Consider the following 23,227-nt stretch of genomic DNA (forward strand, 5'->3'; position numbering starts at 1 on the left):
AGATGACAACCATCCTCAGCCTGACCTCGGAGGAGCAGCAACTACAAGCAGAAACCCAAAACCGAGCACAAGAGGAGCCTGCCTTCCACCTCCTCCCCTGCCACACCTGCCGGGCAGTCTGAAGGGGAAAACTCCCTCCCACCAAAGAGACGGCATCACTCGTGCTAGCACTAGGGAAACACGGGTTTCCAGCGGCTAGTTACCACAAGCTGCCGTGTCCTGCAACATTCCTTTTCAAGATAGTCTATTACATATTCTCAATAAAATTAGTGATGTTGTTTTTAAGTTACACTCTGGTGTGTGTTCATTACAGACAATAGGATAATTTAAAAAATCAGAGCTCCTAAGCTCACAGAGGAAGGAAGAGAAGGAGGGAACAGAGAGCTCATGCAGAACTTGGAAGAATGTTGGGCTTTGAAGCTTTGACAGATCTCCGTCAAAGGCAGAGCTATCCTGGAAAGGATCAAGAGAAGCTTTAGCATGCTCTTGGGCTACTCGCACGAGTCTATACACTATAACATCACCAGCATTGATAAACTGAGACCTTCTCCTCAAACTGGCTTCTCTAACGATTAAACGAACCTCTAAGCAACAGCCCAACGGGCCCAAGGAATAGCAGAAGGGTGTCTGCCCGGGCAGCAATTTCAAGCAAACTTGAGAAGTGCTTTCCATTCAGTTCAAACTATGAATTATCTAAAAGTGCAATGCACTTCAGAGAGAAGGCAGGGTATATTTTTTTTCATTTTTCAATTGTATTACACTTATACACTGAGGCTAGTTAAAACAAACTTTTTATTTTTTATTTTTTTAAGGATTGCAGCCATATGCTGCACAGCAAAGGTCACAGAGTCCAGATTCTTAGGTCTCCTGAGCTCTCAAGACTGAGGTACTGCCATAAGAAGGGGCACATGCGGAGTCTAGTACTCAGCTCTTTAATTTTAATAATTCCAGAAACAGTAGCTCACAGGCTGAGTAACTTGGCACACCTGAATTTCCTTAAGATTTCTTCTTCAATCCTCATTACTGTATCCTGGCCCTCAAAATGTTTTCCTGTAGTGCAAGGACATGAAAACATCATCTACAGCAAGTGGGCCACAGTAGTGACCAAGTAGGCCTCAAGCTGGGCCAGGAATTATTTCAACACAGCGAGTATAAAAAAAATTCTCTAGGTATCTCACATGTTTTTAAACACTGTCATTTTGAATGCATGCCTAGATTAGCAATAATATATCAAAAAGAGGAATTCGGCAAGGAAGAAGTCCATTAAACTAACAACACTAACAGCAAAAAAAAAAAAGGCAGTTTGAAATGATTCAGGCATATAACAAAAAAACCCATGTCATTTCCATGCTGGAATTATAGGAATGAAACTAAATACCTTGCACTGATACAGCACCTCTGGTTTTATACTTTTCAGCTACATAATATTTAATCTCTCCTGACGAGGGTGAGGAAAGACAACAAACCTTTCCTGCATTTCTCCTAGCTGACCTGCTTCACCCTCCCTAGCTATTGCCCTTTAAACATTTCGAGCAGATGCTGTTGACTTTCTGCTCGGAGATCATGGTGACCTGGGCCAAAGCCAAACCAACACTTCCCTCCCAGGTTGACGACTCCTCAACCATTTCAAAACAGAGATGCTAAGAAATAAAGCGCGCTGCATCTAAGATGATCAAAACAGTTGTTCTCTATGAGGACTAAATACCACTTACTTGGTATCACACCAACCTAGGTGAATTGCTGCAGTCTTCAGCAGGAGAGACAGCTCCTAGGAACAGTTTAGCATCACAGACTCCTGTAACCACAACTTCCAGTGAAGTTAATTATTTTTAAGAAATGACCTCTCAAAAACCACATCAAGCACATGCAGTATGTGTTTCTCTGCATAAGGAGAGACAGAGAAAGTGTGGTTTAGTGTGCACCAGATTCATTACTTCATTAATGTTGATTTGTAGTGAGCTGGGCTCAATCCCAATTCTTGTGCTATCTAAAATTGACAGAGGAGTCTCAGCCTGGCTGAGGATACTTGTCCTTCACAAAACCACCACAAACCACAGCCTGCTCAAAAAGGAACACGATAAGAAGTGTAAAAGACTGAACAGAGATGAGACATCTTTGCTCCTTCTGCCCTCCCTACTCCAAACGGGCGATTCCCAGGTTCAACAGTACATTAGTACAGGTCAGTACATTAGTCGGCTCTTACGGGAAAAAACAAAAACCAATTAAACAAGAAGCATTACCATGGGACTAATGAAAATAATTGTTGAATATGATCAAGATGTTTTTGAAACAAAAACTTGAAAGTCCACAATGCACAACCCAACAATTCAAAATTGTTGTTTTACCATGTGAAGCCAAATATGAAGCTAAAAAAAATGCCAGTGAGGGGAATCGTTTCATGCTAGATAAGGACATTGGAATTTGATTTCCAGCACATCTTCTCTCCTGTTTTTGCTGTTGCTTGCCCAAACTTATCCTTTAAAATGTTGGTTGAAGCCAACATGCAAGCTCCAAAACAAGGCACAATCAGAAAAGCACTATTCTCCTGTTCTAACCGAGGAAATTTCCCTCTTGGTGAGCCGAGGCTTTCCACAAGCCCACACTTTGCAAACCAGACTTTCCATTACTTGGTGAACACGAGAATATCAAACATGGCCAGGCTGCTATATCATTGAGGAACCAAGAAGCTGAGAAAACAAGAAAAGTTATTTATGTCCATGTTATATTTTGAAGTTTGGCGAACTAAGCCAAGTCTCTGCCAACAGGGTTCATGAGAAGGGATGCGACTTCTCTTTCTCCCAGAGTTAACTCATATGCTATCTGCAGATTACAAGTAAAATGATTTTTTTAAATGGATCTGAACCAGTCTTTCCTTCAGTTGTCTCATCTGCCAGCTCCCCAGACTATGCGTATAACTCCTCTTTGATATTCACTTGTGAAAGTTGATATTCACTTTGATATTGTATTTTGTGACAAAGTACATCTAGAAAGTCCAGTAATGCAGCCAACAGCTTGCTTCTCTACAGCTTTAGTTACCAGATAAGAAGATTAGGAACTAATTCTGATACATAATACATAAGAAACAAGGTTACTACTTTACTAAATAATTTGTCCTATGAGATTTTTCTGCTGTACTAGATTCTCTTCCTTAGGACACACTGATGTAATAACTGTGGTGTATCCTATATATCTAAAATAATGACATATCTAGGGAGTTTCAACTCAAACATAACATGTCTTTCAAAGTATTGACTGTTTTTACTTTGTGCACCAGGTAGTCTAGCTCATCTAGCATTAGTTACAATGAGGTCTAAACAACATGCCAAAAAGAAACCTAGCCTTTCTTTAAATAGGTTCAAATGGTACCAAAAACATTTGGCTTTTGGGAAATCATCTGCTTTATTAAAGGAGCTCTACAAAGCCATCTCTTCTGATTTAGTAATAGGCAATGTCATTGACATTAAATTGGCCAGTAGTTCTCCCACTCTGGGACACTTTGGGGCCTCTCTATCGATATCATAAGGACTGAAAAGGCTAGAACACCTTTGCAAGAGCTGCTCCAAAGCCAAGCACTAATTACCAGCGTAGAATCCTCTATCAATTAAAGCCTTTGCAGACAAAGTTACCCATGCATAAATACTTCTGCACTACCACTTCCATTTCACCTAGAGGTTAAATTATCTGCTCAAAATCTTCTGTTGGAAAGAAAAAGAATTAGTTCCTACTTTTTTCCACTTCATTTAGACCCTGTAAAACATTAAATCCTGCCATAAAAACTGCTTAATGAGGAGCACTAGGGCAAAAGGCTCTAGTGTGATTCATGAACTACGACTACTAAATGTTGGTGCCCTGCCAGAGCATAGGTTAGAAGCACCAAAAAATAAAATAAAATAAAATAAAATAAAATAAAATAAAATAAAATAAAATAAAATAAAATAAAATAAAATAAAATAAAATAAAATAAAATAAAATAAAATAAAATAAAATAAAATAAAATAAAATAAAATAAAATAAAAATAATGTGAGGCTGCTGTGAGCGTGCCTGGCGCAGTAACCTGCCTCCCTGGAGCCTGCCTAGCCCGTCCTGGTGTAACACCAGGCTCCTCCTTTTGCACCCACTCCTAAGGGTTGAAATGTGCCTTTTCCCCCTGCTGCTCCCACCATCTCAGTGATGCCCTTGATCTGCTTCATGCAACTCTGCCTCACTGAACGCCACCCAGCTCACTAGTAAGATTAGCCGGAACTGGTCAAGCCTCATCTCACAGGCACTTTTGTGGCAACCAGACTTCAGCTGGCACTTCCAGGGGACACAGAGACAGACATCCAGCATAAGTTAATAAATAAATAAATCCAGTAGGATAGTAAGAATGAAAAGAATGGCAAGTCCTGGAGAGGAGAGACTGGCTTTTGCTGGCACATGCAGGCAACAGCTGCTGGCTTGGCGCACAGCACACATTCAAAGTCTGCCTAACTCCTACAACAACTCACTGCTTTAAGGGGTTTCTACACCAGACTCGCTATACATGGGATGAGAGAGGGGAAACAACGCTACAGAAGAGGAAATGCAAGGGATGATCCTTACTCAAAACCTTACAACTGTCCGATCTATTACTTAACTGGTGCCTTAAGAACCCATCAGAACGTATCAGAGGTTAGAGCAAGAGGCCCAACAGAAGTGCAGAAGTTTGACAGCTATATAGTTATTTAATTCCAAAAAGAAATGCTCTCTGAATATGAATCTGCTCTTACCTCCCCCCACCTCCGTACTTCATGTAAGAGGTTACCATAACACACACAGTTTTCTATTAAGTGGTTCTGCCTGGGACATGGCTGTGCAGAGGGCCACACAACACGCACAAGCGCTAGCTGGAGCACAGCACTAACTCCGTGTGGTTCACAGGGAGCTGAGGATGGACACGGGAGTCCAAGTTCCCGCAGAATTTTCTGACTTGTGTTCAGCTGTTACAAGACTTAAATGGAAATAGAGAATCGATAGATATTAGAGCAGCAGAGCACCAACAGGAGAGAAACATCTACTTAGAAATGTGTTGACCGCTGAACAAAGACCTCTTGTTTCCCCTGTTCATGAATACGTACCATGTTGGTACAGCTCCAGGCTGGCACGTTCCTGTTCCTACAACCGGCACCCTCTCACACCTCGGTTTACACTAGGCATGAACTGCAATCCATTATCCCTACAGCTGCCCCACCAGGATCAACTGGGGAAGCTGTTGTGCTAAGAGAAGCCAACACAACTCGGAGAACTGTCATTCACCAACTCCAAAAGCGATGGCTGGAATAAGCAGGGCACGCAACCCATCTCCATCAGGCTTCTGTGTGACATTAGAGGAGAGGCAATGATGAGCAAACCACTGCAAAAATCTGAGAGAGTAAATGCTGCCTTCATTCAAGAGCTACCTGCAACTTTGATCTGCTTTCACTTCAAAAAAATGCCACAGCCTTGGCAATTTTCTGTGGTTAGGCAGAAAAAAAATTCTTTATACCTCGCCTTGAAGGAGCAGAGAGGAATTGAGTTTGCAAATGCAAGCTTAAAGCCAACAAGGCAAAAAACAAACCACCTACACGCGTTGGAAAGGCTATTCTTAAAATAGAAGCTCGAATGATATCAGAGTTTCGCAGTAGCACCGGGGAGCTGAACTCCAGGCACTGAACAAAAGCAACCGGCTCATCCTCGTGCGCAGAGGCCGCCAGAGCAGCTGCTCTGCATCTAGAGAAGGAAGAGGTAACGCATCCACTTGTGCACTGCCTGCTGCCATGCCGCCCTGAGCCCTGACACAGCAAAATAAGTGGCACAAGGCTCTCTTTTTTTTTTTTTTTTTTTTTTTTTTTACTTTTTTCCCCCTAAATGCAGTGGGTCTGAGGAGGACAGTGGATAGAGACCAGGGTTATCAGTTGGCTGCCCTCCGTGCCTGGCCATGCGCGGCTGTGACAGCAGAGCCAGCTGAGACCCTGCAAGCGGCTGCAGGGCAGGAGACTCGGAGGGAGGCCTGGAGCTGCGGAGAGACCATGCCGAGAGGGCAGGCACGGGGATTTCTTCCTGTGTAAAACAGATTCAATACAAATTAAACATTTCCTCCTAAACCCTACAATTTGCATAATCACATTACCAAGGTGGCCTTACACATAGATGGAAGTGTCAAAACACTGAAATTTCAATATAATGAACAAACCATTAATAATAGAGGACAGTTCCTTTCAACGAAGATCTCAGCAGTTGGACTCCAAGGGTTATGACAAGGAGTGAAATATTGTCAGCCACCTGGGTATTTTCTTTAATTAATATTCTATGGCAACACCAAAAGCAGAACCCTGAAGTGAGCATGTGGAAAGACACACATATGAAGGAATATCAGCGTGCTCAGCACAAAGCAGCACACTCACTGCACTTGCTGTAACATTTTCCAGCTGCCACATAGAAATTATTCTGCATACAGAAACTCAGTTTTCAAGCAACTTACTACATGAGACTGGAAAGTGTTAAGCAGCTAAATAAAACTGAAGTGAAAAGAAAACTTTCAGTTGAAAAGGTTGGCCAGAAAGACACGGTGCAGAGCAGAGGGGAAGAGACAGCCCCCAGGGAGGCAGCAAGCTGCAGAGCGCCCATGTTCTGTAGCTCAGACACCTTCCACAAAAGGGAGGAAAATCTTGGAAAATCCTCGGAGGAAAAAGATGAAGAAACCTGACCAAAGTCAAGTCACGAAGGCTGATGATTCTCTGCATTTCGGTCACAGCAGAGAGTGCGACGACTGCCGCCTTGCTGGGCCGAGGCGCTTGTGCGATGCTCCCTGGGGAACGCCGGCTTGAGAGGTGCTGCACACGGAGGGCAGGGACTCGTCTACAAGACGTCCAGCCCCGCCATGCAGGATCCACTGGTCTCTGAAGGAAAGCGAGGAAATAGCCCATCGCTGCCGTGGAAATCCTCCCTTCGGGGCTCCTCACACCGCTACTGGTGCGGCCACCCAGAACCAGAGGGAGATCAAGGACAGCTGGGGTCTAGCCATTTAGTACGGACATTTCTCTTAAGTTCTAGATTACTTCTTAGGTATTTCTTAACTACCATAGAATCACAGAATGCGTAAGGTTGGAAGGGACCTCTAGAGATCATCTAGTCCAACCCGCCTGCACACGCAGGGTCACCTAGAGCACGTGGCACAGGACTGCGTCCAAGCGGGTTTGGAAGATCTTCAGGGAAGGAGCCTCCACAACCTCTCTGGGCAGCCTGTTCCAGTGCTCTGACAAACCATTTGAGAACACTGCTAAAATAACAGTGAGTTTAAGTTGCAAGTCAAAATTCCCAACTTTTTGGAAATTCACCAAAGTGGAACAACAAATGAAGTGTAACAGTCATCTTTAAAACTTCCACAGAAATTTATTGTTCAAGTCAGAAGAGACGTGGCTACGGTCAATACAAGTTATTTAGAAGGACAGTGAATATGCATTTGGTTACTTGGGAATGACAAAGGAGGCTTCACTTTTACTGTTCATAAGTCATCCAAATTAATTAGTGCTTAAAATGGCAATGAATCACTTCCTGCAATAATCTATACTGGAGAAATTAAATCCAGTGAAAGAAGCCAATTTGCTGATTGTGTATTATCTGAGCGCCTGACTAGCTCACGTGCATGTTGTGTACCATTTATCAGGCTCCTGGGAAACAACGGATGGATACTCCTCATCAGCGACCAGATTGAGCCCTGCTAAATGATCAGTTTAACATAGAAGAAATAAGGGTTCTAAAGAATTCAAGTCAGAAGAGATTATCAAGAGATAAAACTGAATGAAGAAATAAGCCAAAAAATTTAATCAAGAAATAACTTGAGAAACAAATGGAAAAAAAAAGAGCCTGTTTTCTGAAGAGATATACCAAAAATCTGTTCAAGGAGAATATTGCCATCAGGCTAATAAAGAGAAGGATACACGACTAATTATGAAGACACTTCCTGGTTAAAATCTGCGATGCTGTTCTCAAAAGAACCGTCTCTGCTCCTCCCTGCCCCCAATAATATAAAGCTTACTCTTGGCTAATTTAGCTGCCATTTTCCTGCTCTTATCTGTATCTCCTTGCTGGTATCAAAGCCCCAATATTTCTGCTCGAGAAACCTTGCCTGGCTAACCTGCTTATTTGCAGTAACGGACACTCATGCAAACAGGTATAAAATTAAATGGCTTCTTTACAGTGACTATGATAGATTGAGCCATGCTTAATCTACATAATCAATTTGCTTCTGTGTTCAGCAGTAATACCTTTTTGCTCTCCTGGAAGCAACTGGAGCATTGGTTGCTCTTTGACAGCTGTTTCTGTGACCAGGAAAGTGGCCAGTGGCTCCTTGCAATATAGTACAAAAACGAATGAGGCTGCACGTTGAACTCCAGAATACAGAAAACTAGGTCTGAACGAGGGGGAAAACATCACGTAGGGAAGACTCACCTTCTCCAAACACTACCTGTGTATCTCCTGTCAGTCCCAGGCAAAACTAGAGGTACTCTCCTGAGAGAGGTAAGACACAGCTACCTCTGTAGCTACTTGCTACTCTGTAGCAAGTCTTGCTCACTTAGAATAACAGAATCATTAGGGTTGGAAAAGACCTTTAAGATCATTAAGTTCAACCATAAACCCATCACTGGTGCTTTTGTCCTAGTGGAACAGAATAAAGTACTTCGCAATCCCAAGAGTAGATCTAGATTTGAAATAAAGTTGGCTAAATCTTGCTGAGGTGCTAGCAGCAAAGGATGACATGGGCAATTTTAGAAAATCCTTGCCTTGCGAAGTAAAAATGTTTGCTTCGTGGAAGGTTCTGAAATGTAAGATAGCAAGGTTGCAGCAGAGCTACATTATCAGCTCACTAAGGCCAGAAGTTTCCTGAACTTCCTTCTACTTGTAAACATTGACCCTTTTTTTTGAGGAGAATAAGTGAGAAATGGTATTTCCCACAAACTACATAAATGCTTTATTGAAGGTCCATTTACCTTTCTTCAGATGCAACATTAAAAGAGCAGCAGCAAAGGTTTGCCTCCTGATGCACAACATGCTGAGATCTTTTTTCCTGAAGTCCAACACAAGAACATTAGCATACAAGCTACTACTTGTTTCTAAGCATTATCTAAATACAAGAGCTGAAAAGCCAATAAGCCTGACACGAAACAGTAACGAGCACGGACAGAGAACGATTTCTCTAACTCATTACCTCATTATGAGGGGAAAGAAGGTGTTGTCCAGGCCTGTGCAGCTGGGGAGGTGACAGCTACAGCAGAAATGTCTCTGCATCTTCATAAGGGAAGGAAGACCAAGACAGAGGGGAGAGGAAGGGAAGAAAAAAAATAATCTGGCAAGGGTTGCTGGCACAGCTTGACTTTGGCTCAGGCAGAAATAAAAGCTTGAATTAAACAAAAATAGATTCAGGAATGAACCAGTGACATTTTGTGTGAAGTTTTCGTTTGGTTTTAATTAGAATGCAGGATTCTGCACTGAAATGGATGCAGTGAAGGCACGCACGTCCTGTGCTTCCTCAGACAACTGACAGATCCGAAACGGACTCATCTCTTCTCGAAAGGTTAATTAAAGACCTATCTGGGAGAGCAGCTCCACAGGGGAGCTGGAGAGAGGCCTCTCCGCAGGCAGCCCTGAGGAGGAGCTGCCACACTATCCCCCTCCATCGGAAAATCCCCAGCACTAAAATGACCCGAGCGCAGTGGCCGCTGCCACGGAGACCAACAGAAGGGTTTGGAACCACCTGAGCACAGAGGGCACCCACAGCAGCACAGGGCCTGCCCACGGCGTTGGCAGCTGCTGTTCGCTGGAGCCGAGGCCGCAGCCGCTCTGACACACGTACCTTGCGGGGGGCAGCAGCATCACCACCCAGCAGGGAAACCTGTAGGAAATCGGGAAGCCGAGGCAGCGTGATTCCCTCAGGATCAGCCTGCAGTTAAGCCAGAAATAGGACACAGGCTCCTATGTAGCCTCAAAGTGCTGCAAGGCAAAAGGCTGGTCTAGTTCACCCGAGCATCATTAAAATACACGTCAGCTCTGAGCCCGTGTACAGGAAGCCCATTTGAGGAACCTATTCCAATTTAAGAAATGTTATCGGAAAACAGAAAATAAGACTTTCATCCTTTGCGCAAGGCTCTGTGGATGTAAGTGACCTTTGTCTGTGTAGTAATTTAATTTACCAAGAACATGAGAAAAGTCTCAATTAGGTCTGAGTAGACCAGAGCACCACGACAAGGGGGAGAGACATGTGCAGACGCACTGATGAAGAGCACTCCTCATCTCAGCGGACACTGGAGCTAGCGCACGAGGAAGCATTAAAAGCTGTTGGTAAAAGCGAGTTGCACTGGTTGCTCAGGATGTAAAGCAGGCAGCAGGTAAAGGCAGCTGCCGCAGAGGGGTAAAACAGAGCAGAACACTCAACCCCGTGGCACATGGATCACAGGAGCTTTTTGATTCCTAACTAATGCAAGGTAACTGTGGTTGCCAGCGGAGAAGCAGCTACTGATTTAAAAAACACTGTAAGAAAAGGAGAGGAAAGACACAAAATCAGAATGGCAATCAATCCTGTATGCCCAGGTCTGAAAAATTTTTAGTGCAGCCTTTATAGGTCCGATTTAGCTGTTACTAAATTGTTTTATTTTGTTGTACAATATTTTTCATTCTAGTTGCAGTTAATTCTTTGACAGCCCTTGGTACCTGTTCAAAAGTTCCTCAAATGCTTAAACAGAAGGTTTTTCAGAGTACAAACATGATAATCGGAGAAAAGACTGGTAAGAACCAGAGGACAACAGAAATAATAAAAAGGTAAGACATCACCACTACTCTGCTGCCTACTGACAAGCTGCACACGATGTTCATGTGGGCAGGACAACCCAACAGAAAATAATGCAGCAAAGACGACATTTATAGATGCACAATTCCTGCAGTACATTTTATTCAACAGAAATGCGAATTATGTAACTCCCAATATCCACTCGTCAATGGAGACATGACATCTGTGTATACTAACTCCTACAAAACTCCTGGCCAGAAAAAAAGCCAGCAAAACTATGTCATTTAGTGCCATTTCTACCATTCACACTAAAGCTGCCTGCTTCCTTCTCATAAATCAAAGGCACAGTCTTTGAATTCAGGTGCATGATCTTTCAAGCTTAAAAAAAAGTTTGGTTTTGAGTCAGAGGCACCTCTCTGAGATAAGGTTATGTCAGAGAGCCTTGAAACACAATTGTGCAGGCAGCCTTTTTCATGTTGGAAGGGACTGGTCGATGTTAAACTTCCAAAATGCTAGCTTTTTGCCTGCAGTGTCTCAGGACATCGATTAGACACCATTCCGTTTGAGCTATTTGAAAGACTGTATGGAGAAAAACACCTCCCCTGTCCCCTCTCCCAGCAAATCCGCCGAGTATCTCATCTGCAAACACTTACGGACGAGAGTTAAGTTTTTTATTCAAGGTCTCCAAGAACACTTGGGATTTAAAGGCAGCCCTCTTATCCACGAAGCAATCCCATGCCTAAGGGATCTCTTGCCAGCAGTGCAGCAGGTTTGCTTGCAGCATTAGCACACACTATATATATGCGTGTATATGAACCAGCTGCCACTGAAATAGGCGCTGAGTAAACGACACCTCATTTATGCACTCACCTCATTTACACATTTACTCGTCTACACGCAGAGTCTGTATTTCAATGAGCCAGCTCATACAGACTGGTAACATTTAAATGAGGGTCCACAGCAAATACCTAGGAGCCTACAGGTGCCTTTGTTAAACCAACCCCAAACCCTGGTAACACTCACACAAAAAAATTAAATGCAGTGCTGGTTCTGGCATTTCGGACGCGAAAGCAAAGCAATTAAGCAGCTAAGAACACAACGTACAGCAGCCTCTTATCCCCTGGGCATTGCCCTCTCTTCCAACCCAGAACATTTCAGTTATCCTGCAAATCTGCACTTTCTAACATCGATCTGCTCAGCAATACTCATAAATAGGAAAATACCAAGTGCAGTCAAGCTCTCAGCAATGCCATTTCCTAAGTGATCAGGAGCCTTTCTTTTAGCACCCATCTGGGGAGGCAGAGCAGAACACTTACCCCATCTGGTAGTGCCCTCCAGCATACAGCACTCACAAACTCATTTGTGTCATCTTCTTTCCGGTCCTTGTCCAGGACACTTTTGACTGTATCAAATTTGAAGGTCAGAAGTGTCTTTGAGAGGCCCTTGTAGTATAGGTAAAGGGAATTATTTTCGCTTCCTAGAAATAAAAAGCATATATCACATTCCGGAAGCATAAATAATGTAAATAAGGTAACGGGTAAATAAAGTTTCTTAGCTCTTTCACACTTTAAGTAGAAGACAGTAGAATTCATCCTTTAGTCATCATCTCACCACAAATGGTTGTGGTGCCTTGATAACTGGGATTGCTCCACAACAAACACTTAGGATGCTTAAAAGCAGATACAGGCTTTATTGAAACACAGTTGTGGCACGCAGTGCGCTTGCAGAATACACAGGATCCTAGCCTTATTCCACAAACTCCACAGGGTGTAGCACTTAGAGCAGAATAGGGCATCTACACTCCAGCATGAGACGCTGCTACAGCCAGTTTCCTCACTGTTAAGGCTATGCTGTAGGTAGGATTTTCAGTTTGCTTGTAGTAATAGAGCATGACAGCTTAGTCTGTGGAGGTTTGAGTAAGGGAGACCGCACAGAGTACACCTGCTCTGCTTTTAAAGCCATCTGAATTCCTGCACTGCAAGCTGTACAAACATCACAAAACGTAAGATAACGTCCCCACAGCAGTGCTGGAATGAGTGTCGTGCACACTGCATGGTGATGAGCCTGTCGCTGTTTTCTCACCAAGACCTCTGGATTTAGAGGTTTAGCAGTCCAATTCCTGCTGTAAAAAGGCAAACGGCCAAAGGAGTTAATTTCTGAAGATGATGTGATCTTCTAGAAAGCTACTCACAGGGAGGGTGTTATGGTTTCACCACGCAGAATATTGTACTAAGTTAAAACTACCGGACCACTCAAATGATTCAGCCTGCATTTCCTGCATTTCCTTAGAAAGTTGCAGAAGGATCTGTCAGTTATCTTAAAAGACGTAAGTCATAACAACAGCAACTAGGTAAGCAGTCAAATTTTTGGTGACAGCAAGTCTGAATCACCATGTACAATGAACCAACCCGACATGGAGAAAACTAAATACAGGTTCCTTTAGCTTAAGGCTCTGCATCACACTCTGGGACAGGGAGAAGAGGGTGGAAGCTCCTAACAAGTCTTCTCTAAGAATCATTCTGGCTACCTGGTACGAGTCCTGTGTACTCTGCAATGGAGAGGCAGCAGCTCTGTGGAGCCACGAAAGCGTTTTCCTGGGCGGCTGCTCTACTCACCGCAGGCGATGTAGTCTCCATTGGACGCCAGCCCGACAAAGTTCTTCTCATTGATGTGCCCCTTGAAGGAGCGCAAGCAGTGAGGCTTCCCCACGTTCCACAGCTTCAGCTGACTGTCTGTTGACCTAAAAGCAACAGCTAAAGTTACACTGCTGCCATATGGCAGGTGACGCGGCTTGAAACACTGCTCCCGAACGCTCTGTCTGCAATGCAAGTGTGGGGAGTCTTAGGGCACTCCAGGAGATTTATCCCACTTTCAATCACATGCAACTCTGGCTGAACTCAAAGGAATATCATATTATTTTAAAAGCCTGTCAAAAAGTATTACATGTTTGAATACAAAACTTCTCTAACGTATTACTCTTCCTTTCCACTTATCAATTGTGGAGTCCTCCACCAAACTGAACAGCCTTTGGGCCATCATTACCGCCTCCATATCCTTCATCTGTGCAGGACAAGCTGAGTGTATTATTATTATTATTATTAACCATCACAGCACAGCAAAATCTGTTCCTTTCTGCCTGATGGCAAAAATTCTCATTCAAGCCTTTACAGGATTAAAGGCAGGGCACAGTCTCCTCCTCCTCCAGCTGCCCCAAAAGCACAATACCCAATTCCTATGATTCTGTCCAATACCAATCAGTGGCATATAGAAACCTATGAGGGCCCAGAATTTTTGTTAGCATTAAAATTGATGTGCCTTTCTCATGTGTAACTGACACTGTGCGAGTGTGAATATAGATCTTAAACTTTTTCTCCTTGACAGTAAAGCTAAATATCAAAATACAAAACCTTGTAAAATGTTTTCCATTACAGCATGTATAATACGGCATGTAAAGATATTGCTGTATTTACTGTGAGCAAACATTTCCCTTTTGGGGAAAGGGAGGAAGCGTCGCCTCTGCCTGGTAGAGCTCAGCTGCTACAGGACAGTACAACCTACAGGAGGACTGTGGCAGCCTTCCGAGAGATTCTGGATCAGGTTATTCTCCCCACCTGAGCGGACTTGGGACTCTCTTATTGCCCAGAAGTTCTTCTCTGGCTCTCGCCAGGGTTGTCTTCAGGACAATGGCTTGAGCAAAAGTAAATTTCTGACCTGAAGTCTTGACCACGTGAAGCCTAAGGGCTCATTTGGTTTCTGTACCCCATCCGCTCTCCTCGCTGCACCTTCCTCTCCCTTCCTTTCTCTTCTCCTTACTACCACACCTCATGCACAAGCTAAATGCACATTACTGCTTTTGTTTTGGCCCAGAGATCCAAGCACTTACCTCCTGTTTTATGATGGCAGCAATATTATTTTTTAAAACACAGCTATTAAAAGCTTCAGAGTCACCTAGAGAACAAACTTTTCTGGAGGCAAGATGAAGCAGCCAGAGACTAATCTCTGGTCTCCAAGCTGTTATATTCCTGTGACAGCTTCTGCTATTAGCTAACCCATCAAAACGGCCTTTTATATAGGCACTTAACCCCCATATTTCTGTGTTATACGTTTGAAATCTTTTCATTAAAATATAAACACTTAAAATGTATTACTAAGGGAATGCTTTTACTGTTAACAAATTCCTATCAAGCTCTGGCTTTGTCTTCATTGCTCTGAGTAACTGCACCATAAAAGAAGAAAGTTATCTGCCACTGTGCCGCAAGGAGAGGAAAATGCCATTGATCCTTCCGACGCTAGAGCACTCTCCTGGTTTCATACTTTTTCCAAAAAGGATCATGGATGTGCTGCTCTGTTAAATCAGCATCTCTGTAAATCAGCACTGCAATCAATAGATAGTGCTAAACAGGAGGCAGTTCTGAACATCCCAGAGGTCAAAACTTAACTCTCAGGGCAACATAAATCAATGCATCTATAAAACAGCTCTAGCTAGAAAGCAAGGGAATGTGAATAAACATGTATTTTTCCCCTCAAATGAATTAATACTTGGTCTTTTGGAGGCAATACTGCTGTCTTCTCTGCCTCTTTTCAGAGGACAGATAGGAAAAACCATTTTCTCTTTACCACTTCTTTCTGCACAAACAGAAAAACACATGCAACCCCTCCCAGCCAGGCCCCTTGCTCTGCTGTTGCCCATCCAAGTCTGACAGCTCTGTCGATATTTCTGCCTGGGAATAAGCATTCCCGGATGGCCAGCCCCAACGGGACAGGTCCTGAACATCCCACACGTGACATGTCACTTGATCATGGCTGTAAAACATTCCCTCCCTCTTTCCAGTTCTGTTAAATGCTACCTTCTTATCCAGATTTGGTCTAGGTGCAAATTAATCTGCTCGCATTCTAGGTATGAGTTTATACCAGTATAGAGAGCTATAACCTTAATGGGAATAGGAAAGGGACTAATTAAATAAAAGCAGTATTGGAAATCACTAGAGGTCCTTCCATCACACAGCTGCAATGAGGGTACCTCACTACCAGCTGAATACTTACACATACACCTTGCAGTGCTCCACGGGGGCTCCAGCCTTCCAGAGCAAGCTGTGCAGCAAGGACTACACTGGGCTGGATAATCATCTACTTGGGAAGCAGCAGCAAGCAGGTTATCAGGGGCTGGATCTCCTGTGCGATCCACCCCTGCTGCCCTCGGGTGTTCTACGAGATTAAGCGTTTTACGAGCACAGCTGCAGCCCCCAAACGTTGCTTCTGTTTTTGTCATGGTGCAAAAGGGGTTTCACTCCCGTTTTATTCATGAGAGACTTGCATCACGTCACGCAAGCAACCTCTTGCCATGTAACCCAACAAATGTGCTCGTGCCCACAGGATTGGAAACGTTGCACAAAGCGAAATGGCCGTGTTTGGGGCAGACGTGTCTGGCCATGTAACTGAGCAGAAGCTGGAGAATTTTACTCTTGGGTGTCTCCATAGCAGACCTCATGGCCTACCCTGGCAGAAAAGCTACGTATCATTAATACCATGAAATATAGTTTCTCCTTGAATACTTTCAAACTCTAGTTTAGTTCCCAAAAGGGCCTTTGCAGAAGAGATTAGGAGATTACCACAAGATTGCTCACCCAGTCCTTCTGAGTTGCTTTTAGACAGTGGCTAAACATCCCCTTCAGACCTAGCATCTCTACTGATCCCTTCTTTCACTTACCAGCTGTTTTTTACTGCCCTTTTGCTGCTGTTTAGTACCCTGATGGCTCTGCCAGTTCCCCTGTCCGCAGCCGGCCCTGCTCAGCAGCACCTTCAGCCCCCAGGGTACTTTGGGCAAGGCACGTCTGCCTGCAGCTTCCCAGAGGGGCCGCCTGCGCTCGGAGCCTGGGGGAGCTCCCCTCTGCGTCCCTCCTAAGCCCTGGGGCTCTACGGGAGCCAAGCGCCACCGGGAAGGAGGATCTCTCTTTGTGTCACCAGAAGGCACCATCTGCTTCCCCGGCGAGCAACCGCTTGCCCACGCGCGCTGCGCACCAACGCTGGGAGCTGAAGGGTGCCGGGAGCCAAGGGCTGCCGAGTTCATAACCTACATAAAAGGAAATACTTACGCAGAGACAATTTCTTCCCCGCTCACAAACTTTGCGTAGGAGACTGCCTTGCGATGCCCCTTGAACACCATGATCGGCTGCTTAGTGTTGCGAAGGTCGTAGTAGTGAACACAGTGATCTGGAGAGGAGAAGAGGCAGAGTTTATTTGATGGGAAGAGGCAGGGAACACCTAAGGGTTAATCAGCTCACAGCAGATATCCTGACTACAGCTTTCACATCTCACTGAAAGGCTCATCTAGGACAAACAGTCTGTGCTGCACGAGAAGGGTGTTCAGACCCCAACTCGAGCCCATCAGGGTGCGAGCAGCCTCTCGAGGAGCCTGCGTGGAGGGCACATGAGCATGCAGGCATCCTTGCCCAAGCCCTGCTTAGCCCATCCCTCCCATATGCAAGACAGCAGCTAACAGGGAGCTCAGCACTCCTGTTTTTCCATCCTGGCTCCATGCCCGGCCACTCAAAATGCCCGTTTCTAAATCTGTGCCCCTCTCCCCTCCTCAATCTGTTCCTTTTTGGAAAATTGAAGACGTCTGTCTGCTACTTAATTTGGATCACAGAAAACATAGACTAAATTTCTTATACATGTCCTATATGCACAGTCTCCGTATTTCCGCTTTCCTTCTCTTCTGTCCTTTGATTTCATTACAAAGCAAGAAAGAGTTAGCATTTCTCCTAATGAGAAAGCAGCGACCACACTCCAGTTCTTCTAAGAACTAATTCACAGATGTGTTGCACTGCCACAACCACATAAAAGGAATCGCCACAGAGCTAGTGATACAGTTTATCTTCTGCACAAATAAATGCCCATTCCCAGGGAAGTTTAAAAAAGCACCCCAAAGAAAACCACACACTTGCAAGAGATCTAAGCCCCAGACTCCCCAGCACTCTTTTCAGCTTAGCAAGATTAATAAGCTCTTTCTTTCCCAACTGGCAGCCTTTAATGATGAGCTCCGTTTAATTAGGCACTGCTAGCCTGGAAGCAGAGGGGACGCAGGAGCGCAGTGAAGCCGGGCAGGACGCCTCCTTCTGCAGCCGGCCCCTCGCCCACAGGAGATCCTGGAAAACTGTCCTGACCCTCCTCTGCTGAAGCAACGAAACATCAGCGAAGCTCAGGATCGCAATTACTAACAAAGGAATCTGAATCCAAAAGCTACAGTTACTTTGATGCTTGCTCGGAATTTCAGAGCCACGCAGAGAGCCTTGCAAACAACGCCCCGCTGCCTCAAAGTCCCATGTGGTTTGAGAGAAAACTGGATTTACATCAATTCAGTTACAAAACTGGCTACAGCTATAAACACTGGTTTGGGACGAGCCAAGGTAGCTTTTCCCCTTTATCAACAGGCAAATTGGTGGCTTTGTCAGAAGCATCTTCAATGAGCAGACAAGCAGGAAAGTCAAAATTCCTTCAGCATTTCATTCCCTGCACATCCCAGACATCCCCGATACTGGCATCAATGGAGCAGGGAACTGCCACACCACACGGCGCTGCTGAGCCACGCGGCCCGGCCAGGGCTCCAAACCCAGAGCTTTGGACACTTCGTTTGCCTTTAGAACAACTTATGTAAGTCATAACATTCAAAGGCAGCTGGTATTGAGCATTTGCAGCCTTTTAATGCTATTTGGGCATCTAGCACTCTGCAAACCTGAGCCAAAAGATCACGCATTCTGCAAGCAGGCTGGTGTGCAACCGGGAGACCTATGAGACAGTTAAACAGCAACTGTTATTTTAACAAGGGGAGTGATTTTAGCAAGGCTTCCCATTAGGGGCCAGTTAGTGGATAAGCCTTTAAAAATCTATTTTTATTCAGAATTTCATCCTGCTCTCCAGGTGGACTGTCATTAAGATACCATTTGAGCACTTCAGATTTTATCCTTCAGAGGATGAGACAAGGCAAGCTGCACCCGTGCATGGCTTGAATGGAAACGTATGCCTAAGCAGCTGGAGTAACACGGAAAGCAGGAGAAGACAAGTCTATCTGCAGCAGAGACACACGGGGCTGCATTCACCTTGTAAACAAGGCAACAAACAGCTCAAAGGCCGCTGGCATCTGGCCCCAGCACAACGTGCCTCCCTGCCGGCAGCGCAATCAATCACTGCCCGCTCCAATCAGGACAAGTCCGAAGGAATGGCAAGGCCACTGGGCTCTAAAATTAGCCACTTAATTATTAATTGATTATTTTGACAGCTGAAGGGTTGGTGCCCAATTGAGTTTTCTCCCTCCAACTGAAGCAGCTATTTTTAAGTAGATATATCAAGACAAATGCTCACTGCATTCATTAAAATCAGAACAGGTGGTCGTGTTTTACAATTAAAGAGATAGGCTTGCTTTTAGGCCATATGGACTTTGAGAAAACAAGATAAAAATGCCATCTGCTGAGGATGCACAGATCTTAAAAATGAAGGTAAATGAGGAAAAAATACAATCCCCAGGTACTCCAGTAGAAGCATCTTATGGCAAGTGCCGATGAACCAAAATTGCCGACGACCGGCAGCATCCCTGGCTCCTCCGAGGCGGCCAGGGGAGTTCAGAAAGGGAAGCAACAGCGAGGGCCAACACAAGGAAAACAAAGAAGCACATGTTGAGAGAGAGCAGAGAGTTCTCCAAACCTCACCAGAGCTCCTGCAATTTATCAAGGAGCCTTCCTTTTATTTTGACCATATCTAGGAATGGATACTTCTCAACTGATCAATATTTACATTATCCATGCATTTAAAAAAAAGTAATTTACATTGTACTCAATTTCTTAAGTGTTTATATAACTGAGAACATAAGCGATGCTCACTGCTCCATTGGGGATGAATGTCACAGCCAAGATACCCTTATTCAAAGAGAGCCGTAGGGTGGGGAGCCAACTGGTAGAGAAGCAGGAGATGCTCCGAGCTCCCTACAAGGCAAAATGCCATTTTTAAGCATACGAAGCCATTTTACTGTTTTTAGATTTTTTTTCATGCCACACTTGGGGGTTATTTTCATTTTGAACATTAAACTTTTAGGTACAGCCTGCAAAATTATATATGCCTCATGCTATAGTTGTTCTGTCAAATCAGGAGAGCAGATCAGTATTTAACCTTAGTATTTCTCAGATGATGATTATGATCTATTTGTCTCATTTAGTCTCTCAGGTCACTGCCCAAGGGTACACAATTTAGATTGAGTCACAGCGAAGTTGGTGTAAACGAGGTATTTCTGCTTGCCTCCAATTTGGCTATCTTGGAGAAACCAAAACAGCAACAACAGAAGCAGCCCACAAAGCATCTCAAACCAGAAAGGGGGTAAAAAGCATCATTTTGTGGAGTTCTCAATTTTGTTTCTACTCTCAATTGTGTGTGAAACTTGATTCAAGTGTCTGGGGATTAGAGGACAGACTATATGTATTATGATTCCCAGACATGGCATTCCATAAAGGAAAAGACAAGCCACCTTAATGGATTTTTGTTGAACATATACGAACAACAGAATAACAGAATTTTAACATCATAATGGATTAATCAAGAGGTTCCTATTTTTTGCTACACTCAGTGCAGTTTCCCATAAAAGGGAAACTTGCGTCTTTGGAGGAAAAGCCTTTGGCTAGACTATAAATGGGAAAGGAATCAAGAAGCTTACACACAACGTCCATTCTGACTCGTTCCAAACCTCCCTTCTGTCAGGGAAGGGGAAGCAGAAGGAGATAAAAAGGGACAACCCTCTTGCTTTAAAAATAAACTCAGTCAACAGCAGCGTGTGATAGTACAAGGTACTGGGTGGCCGTACGCTGGGATGACTCTGCACATGAGAGGTCTTGGCCCTCGGAGAAACCTGGAGAAGGGCCAGGTGAGCAAGCAAACCTCACAGGCGAGGCCAACTCTACCACATCTAACCCTGTTAACGCTTTCACTGAAATATCCTTTCATATGAAAGCAGACCTGCAAGAGCCTCCATGCGATGCTTGACCTGGAAACTACCTAACAATATCACACACTCATTTAGAGAGTAACTTAAAAGCAATTCTCCCGCCTACCCCTACGCCAGGAAAAACAGCCTCCTAGCAAAGTCAGCAGCATCTCAGATAAGGCTGATCAAAAGTCAACTCAGAATGAAGAGAGATAGAAAAAGACATTTAATCTTTATGCAGAAAGCAGTTTCTACCTGAAATCCATTTTTGCTCAAGGGTCCTAGAAGACACAGATCCATGCAGGTGGGAAGGGACTCCCTGTGGTCCCGCTTGCTGCTCAAGAAGGGCCACATATGAAGTTAGATTCAACACCAACGTTCAGTAAATTTGCTCAGGGTCACAGGCAGTCAAATTGTGACCATCTACATGGATCAAGTTTCCACAAACTCTCTAGTCTAGGCTATCTTGAAAAGTACTCCTATTTATAAAGATTAGATATATATTTTTGTAATCAAAATTTGCACGGGTGAGTTGTTACCAACAGAAGAGGTTCTACCTCAACTCCAACTGCAATATAATTTGAGGTTTTGTCTAGCAATTCCCACATGAGAGAAGTAGCCAGAGGCACCGCAAAGCAACCTTACTCATTCTTTAATGAGGAGGTTTTCTTACTAATAAAGAGAGGATACTGAAAAACTAGTCCACTTAGCTTTTACCAAGACCAGAACAGCAAAGCGCTTTGAGATCTTCATGTGACTGGGGTGGATTTGTACAAAATATTTAGGCTGCAGCTTTGGTCCCACCTACAGCAGAGAAGCAGAGGGGAGTTGAACTTTCCCATGTGGGTCACGTTCTGCAAGGGAAGCTTGCAGATGAAGCACGGGACAGCTGAACACTCCTGCTTTGCAAATAGCACCAGCAGACAGGAACCTTCCTGCAGGAATCCCAGAACCAGTTCATCACGGATCTATTCCTGGGCAGAGAAGCGTGGAGGCAAAAGGGTTTCAAGGGGGTCTTTACTGCAGCAGCAGAAAGGCAGAGCAGCATTCGGCCTCCTAAAGTGCTGAGGAAATCCTGGAGCCCAATACTATAGATACTTCTTCTCTCCCCTTGGTAGCGTAATACTAGAACGGGCTATGATCAAAGGAGACTTTGGCCTATTGTAAGTCTGGAAGGAGAGTGGGGGAGGAAGACAACACGCTGGTTATCATTACACAGGGGAAATGGAGATTAAAAACGCATTTGATATAAAGATCCTCTGACAGACTAAACTATATAGAATGTTTGCTGTAGAAGGCAACGTGCTATCCTCCCCACGCGACATGACAAATCAAGAGAGGAAGAGAGGACAGGATAACCCTTTTCACCCCAGCATCTCCCTGCAGAAGTAGGGTATGCCATTGCTGCACGGCTGCTTTTTATTATTCTTGCCCATACCTGCATCTCAAAAAAACAAGCAAACAATAAAACAAATCAAAAAAAATCTATTCTAGTACAGACTTTGTTACAGGCATAATTAAAATGTTTGCTGAATATGGCTTTGTATTTACCATTTTCTGTGCTAGCAGAAATTGCCAAAATTACAACATTTTATTTCTGCCATTAAGACAAAATCACTCACTCGATGTATTTGCTTTATCTCTTTTTACCTGGACCTCCCCTTGCAGTAAGGTGACAGTTTTTCCCTTGAATAGCCATTTTGTTTTGCCCTGTGGGAATCTTAGTGCTCTATTTCAAAAGTGACACCGTGGTCCACTGCGGCGAATTGGCACAATGTTCCTGCTTTGTATTTCACGTGTGCACCCAAGATGATTTGGGATGCAGTACTTCGTTTTTGCTCTCGGAGCTCTGTCTAGACAAACTGTCTCAAAAACACATTTTACTGGATTCCAGAGGAGCTCCCACATACGCTTTCCTCATAGGTGCCACAAACACTTATTGGCCACCAAAAAGGGGATTTAAGTATGGAAAAGCATTCAATGGATTTTCCCCACAGGTCAAAACTTCCCCCAGGTGCTCTTGCCTTAAAACACACTCTGAAGACTATACAAGTCTAGCTGAGCTCTACTCAATTCATTTTTCTGGTGTCAAAACATGAGAAATCTGACAAGCGAGGAAGTCCCAGACCCAGCAGAGTTCTGAAGGAGACAAAAAGGAATTTTCCAAAGCAGAGAAGGGTAGATGGGTGTTTGGGGATGGCTTCACTTTGCCAGTTCAGCCAGCCTCACCTTCCTACACTGCAATACAGACAATGGGCAACTACCTTCAAATGCCATATTTAGACAACCCAACACTAACTTAGTCTAGATGTTGGGTTTAAATGAAGAGTAGAGCTTTGAGAAATGAAAATGCTTTGTGATGAGCAGTGGAGATGCGAGAAGTGCTACGAGATAGGCCAACTTCATGAGAGCTCAAAAACAGTCGGGGCTCTGTGAAACCTGCTGGCCTCGGTTTAATCCCTGGCGAAAGCAACAGCTCGTA

The 23,227-nt window shown here is 44.2% G+C and overlaps 1 protein-coding gene and 1 long non-coding RNA gene across 2 annotated transcripts in view; one reads left to right on the forward strand and one right to left on the reverse strand.

The window, feature by feature from the left end:
* Window positions 1-23,227, forward strand: part of LOC148594670 (uncharacterized) — a 372,746-nt gene that overhangs the window by 134,995 nt on the left and 214,524 nt on the right. The gene's annotated exons all lie outside the window — the stretch shown is intronic.
* COP1 (COP1 E3 ubiquitin ligase) overlaps window positions 1-23,227 on the reverse strand; it is a 114,908-nt gene that overhangs the window by 19,736 nt on the left and 71,945 nt on the right. Inside the window, exons 16-18 of the mRNA XM_088524863.1 lie at window positions 16,874-16,991; window positions 13,397-13,521; window positions 12,098-12,258 (exon numbers count right to left, since the gene is read on the reverse strand). Coding sequence (XP_088380989.1) covers window positions 12,098-12,258; window positions 13,397-13,521; window positions 16,874-16,991 — 404 coding nt within the window. The remainder of the gene's footprint in view (window positions 1-12,097; window positions 12,259-13,396; window positions 13,522-16,873; window positions 16,992-23,227) is intronic.

Source organism: Tinamus guttatus, unplaced genomic scaffold (genome assembly GCF_059628265.1).
Source record: "Tinamus guttatus ecotype Peru unplaced genomic scaffold, ASM5962826v1 Tinamus_guttatus_pri_ptg000215l, whole genome shotgun sequence".
Classification (NCBI taxonomy): Eukaryota; Metazoa; Chordata; class Aves; order Tinamiformes; family Tinamidae; genus Tinamus; species Tinamus guttatus.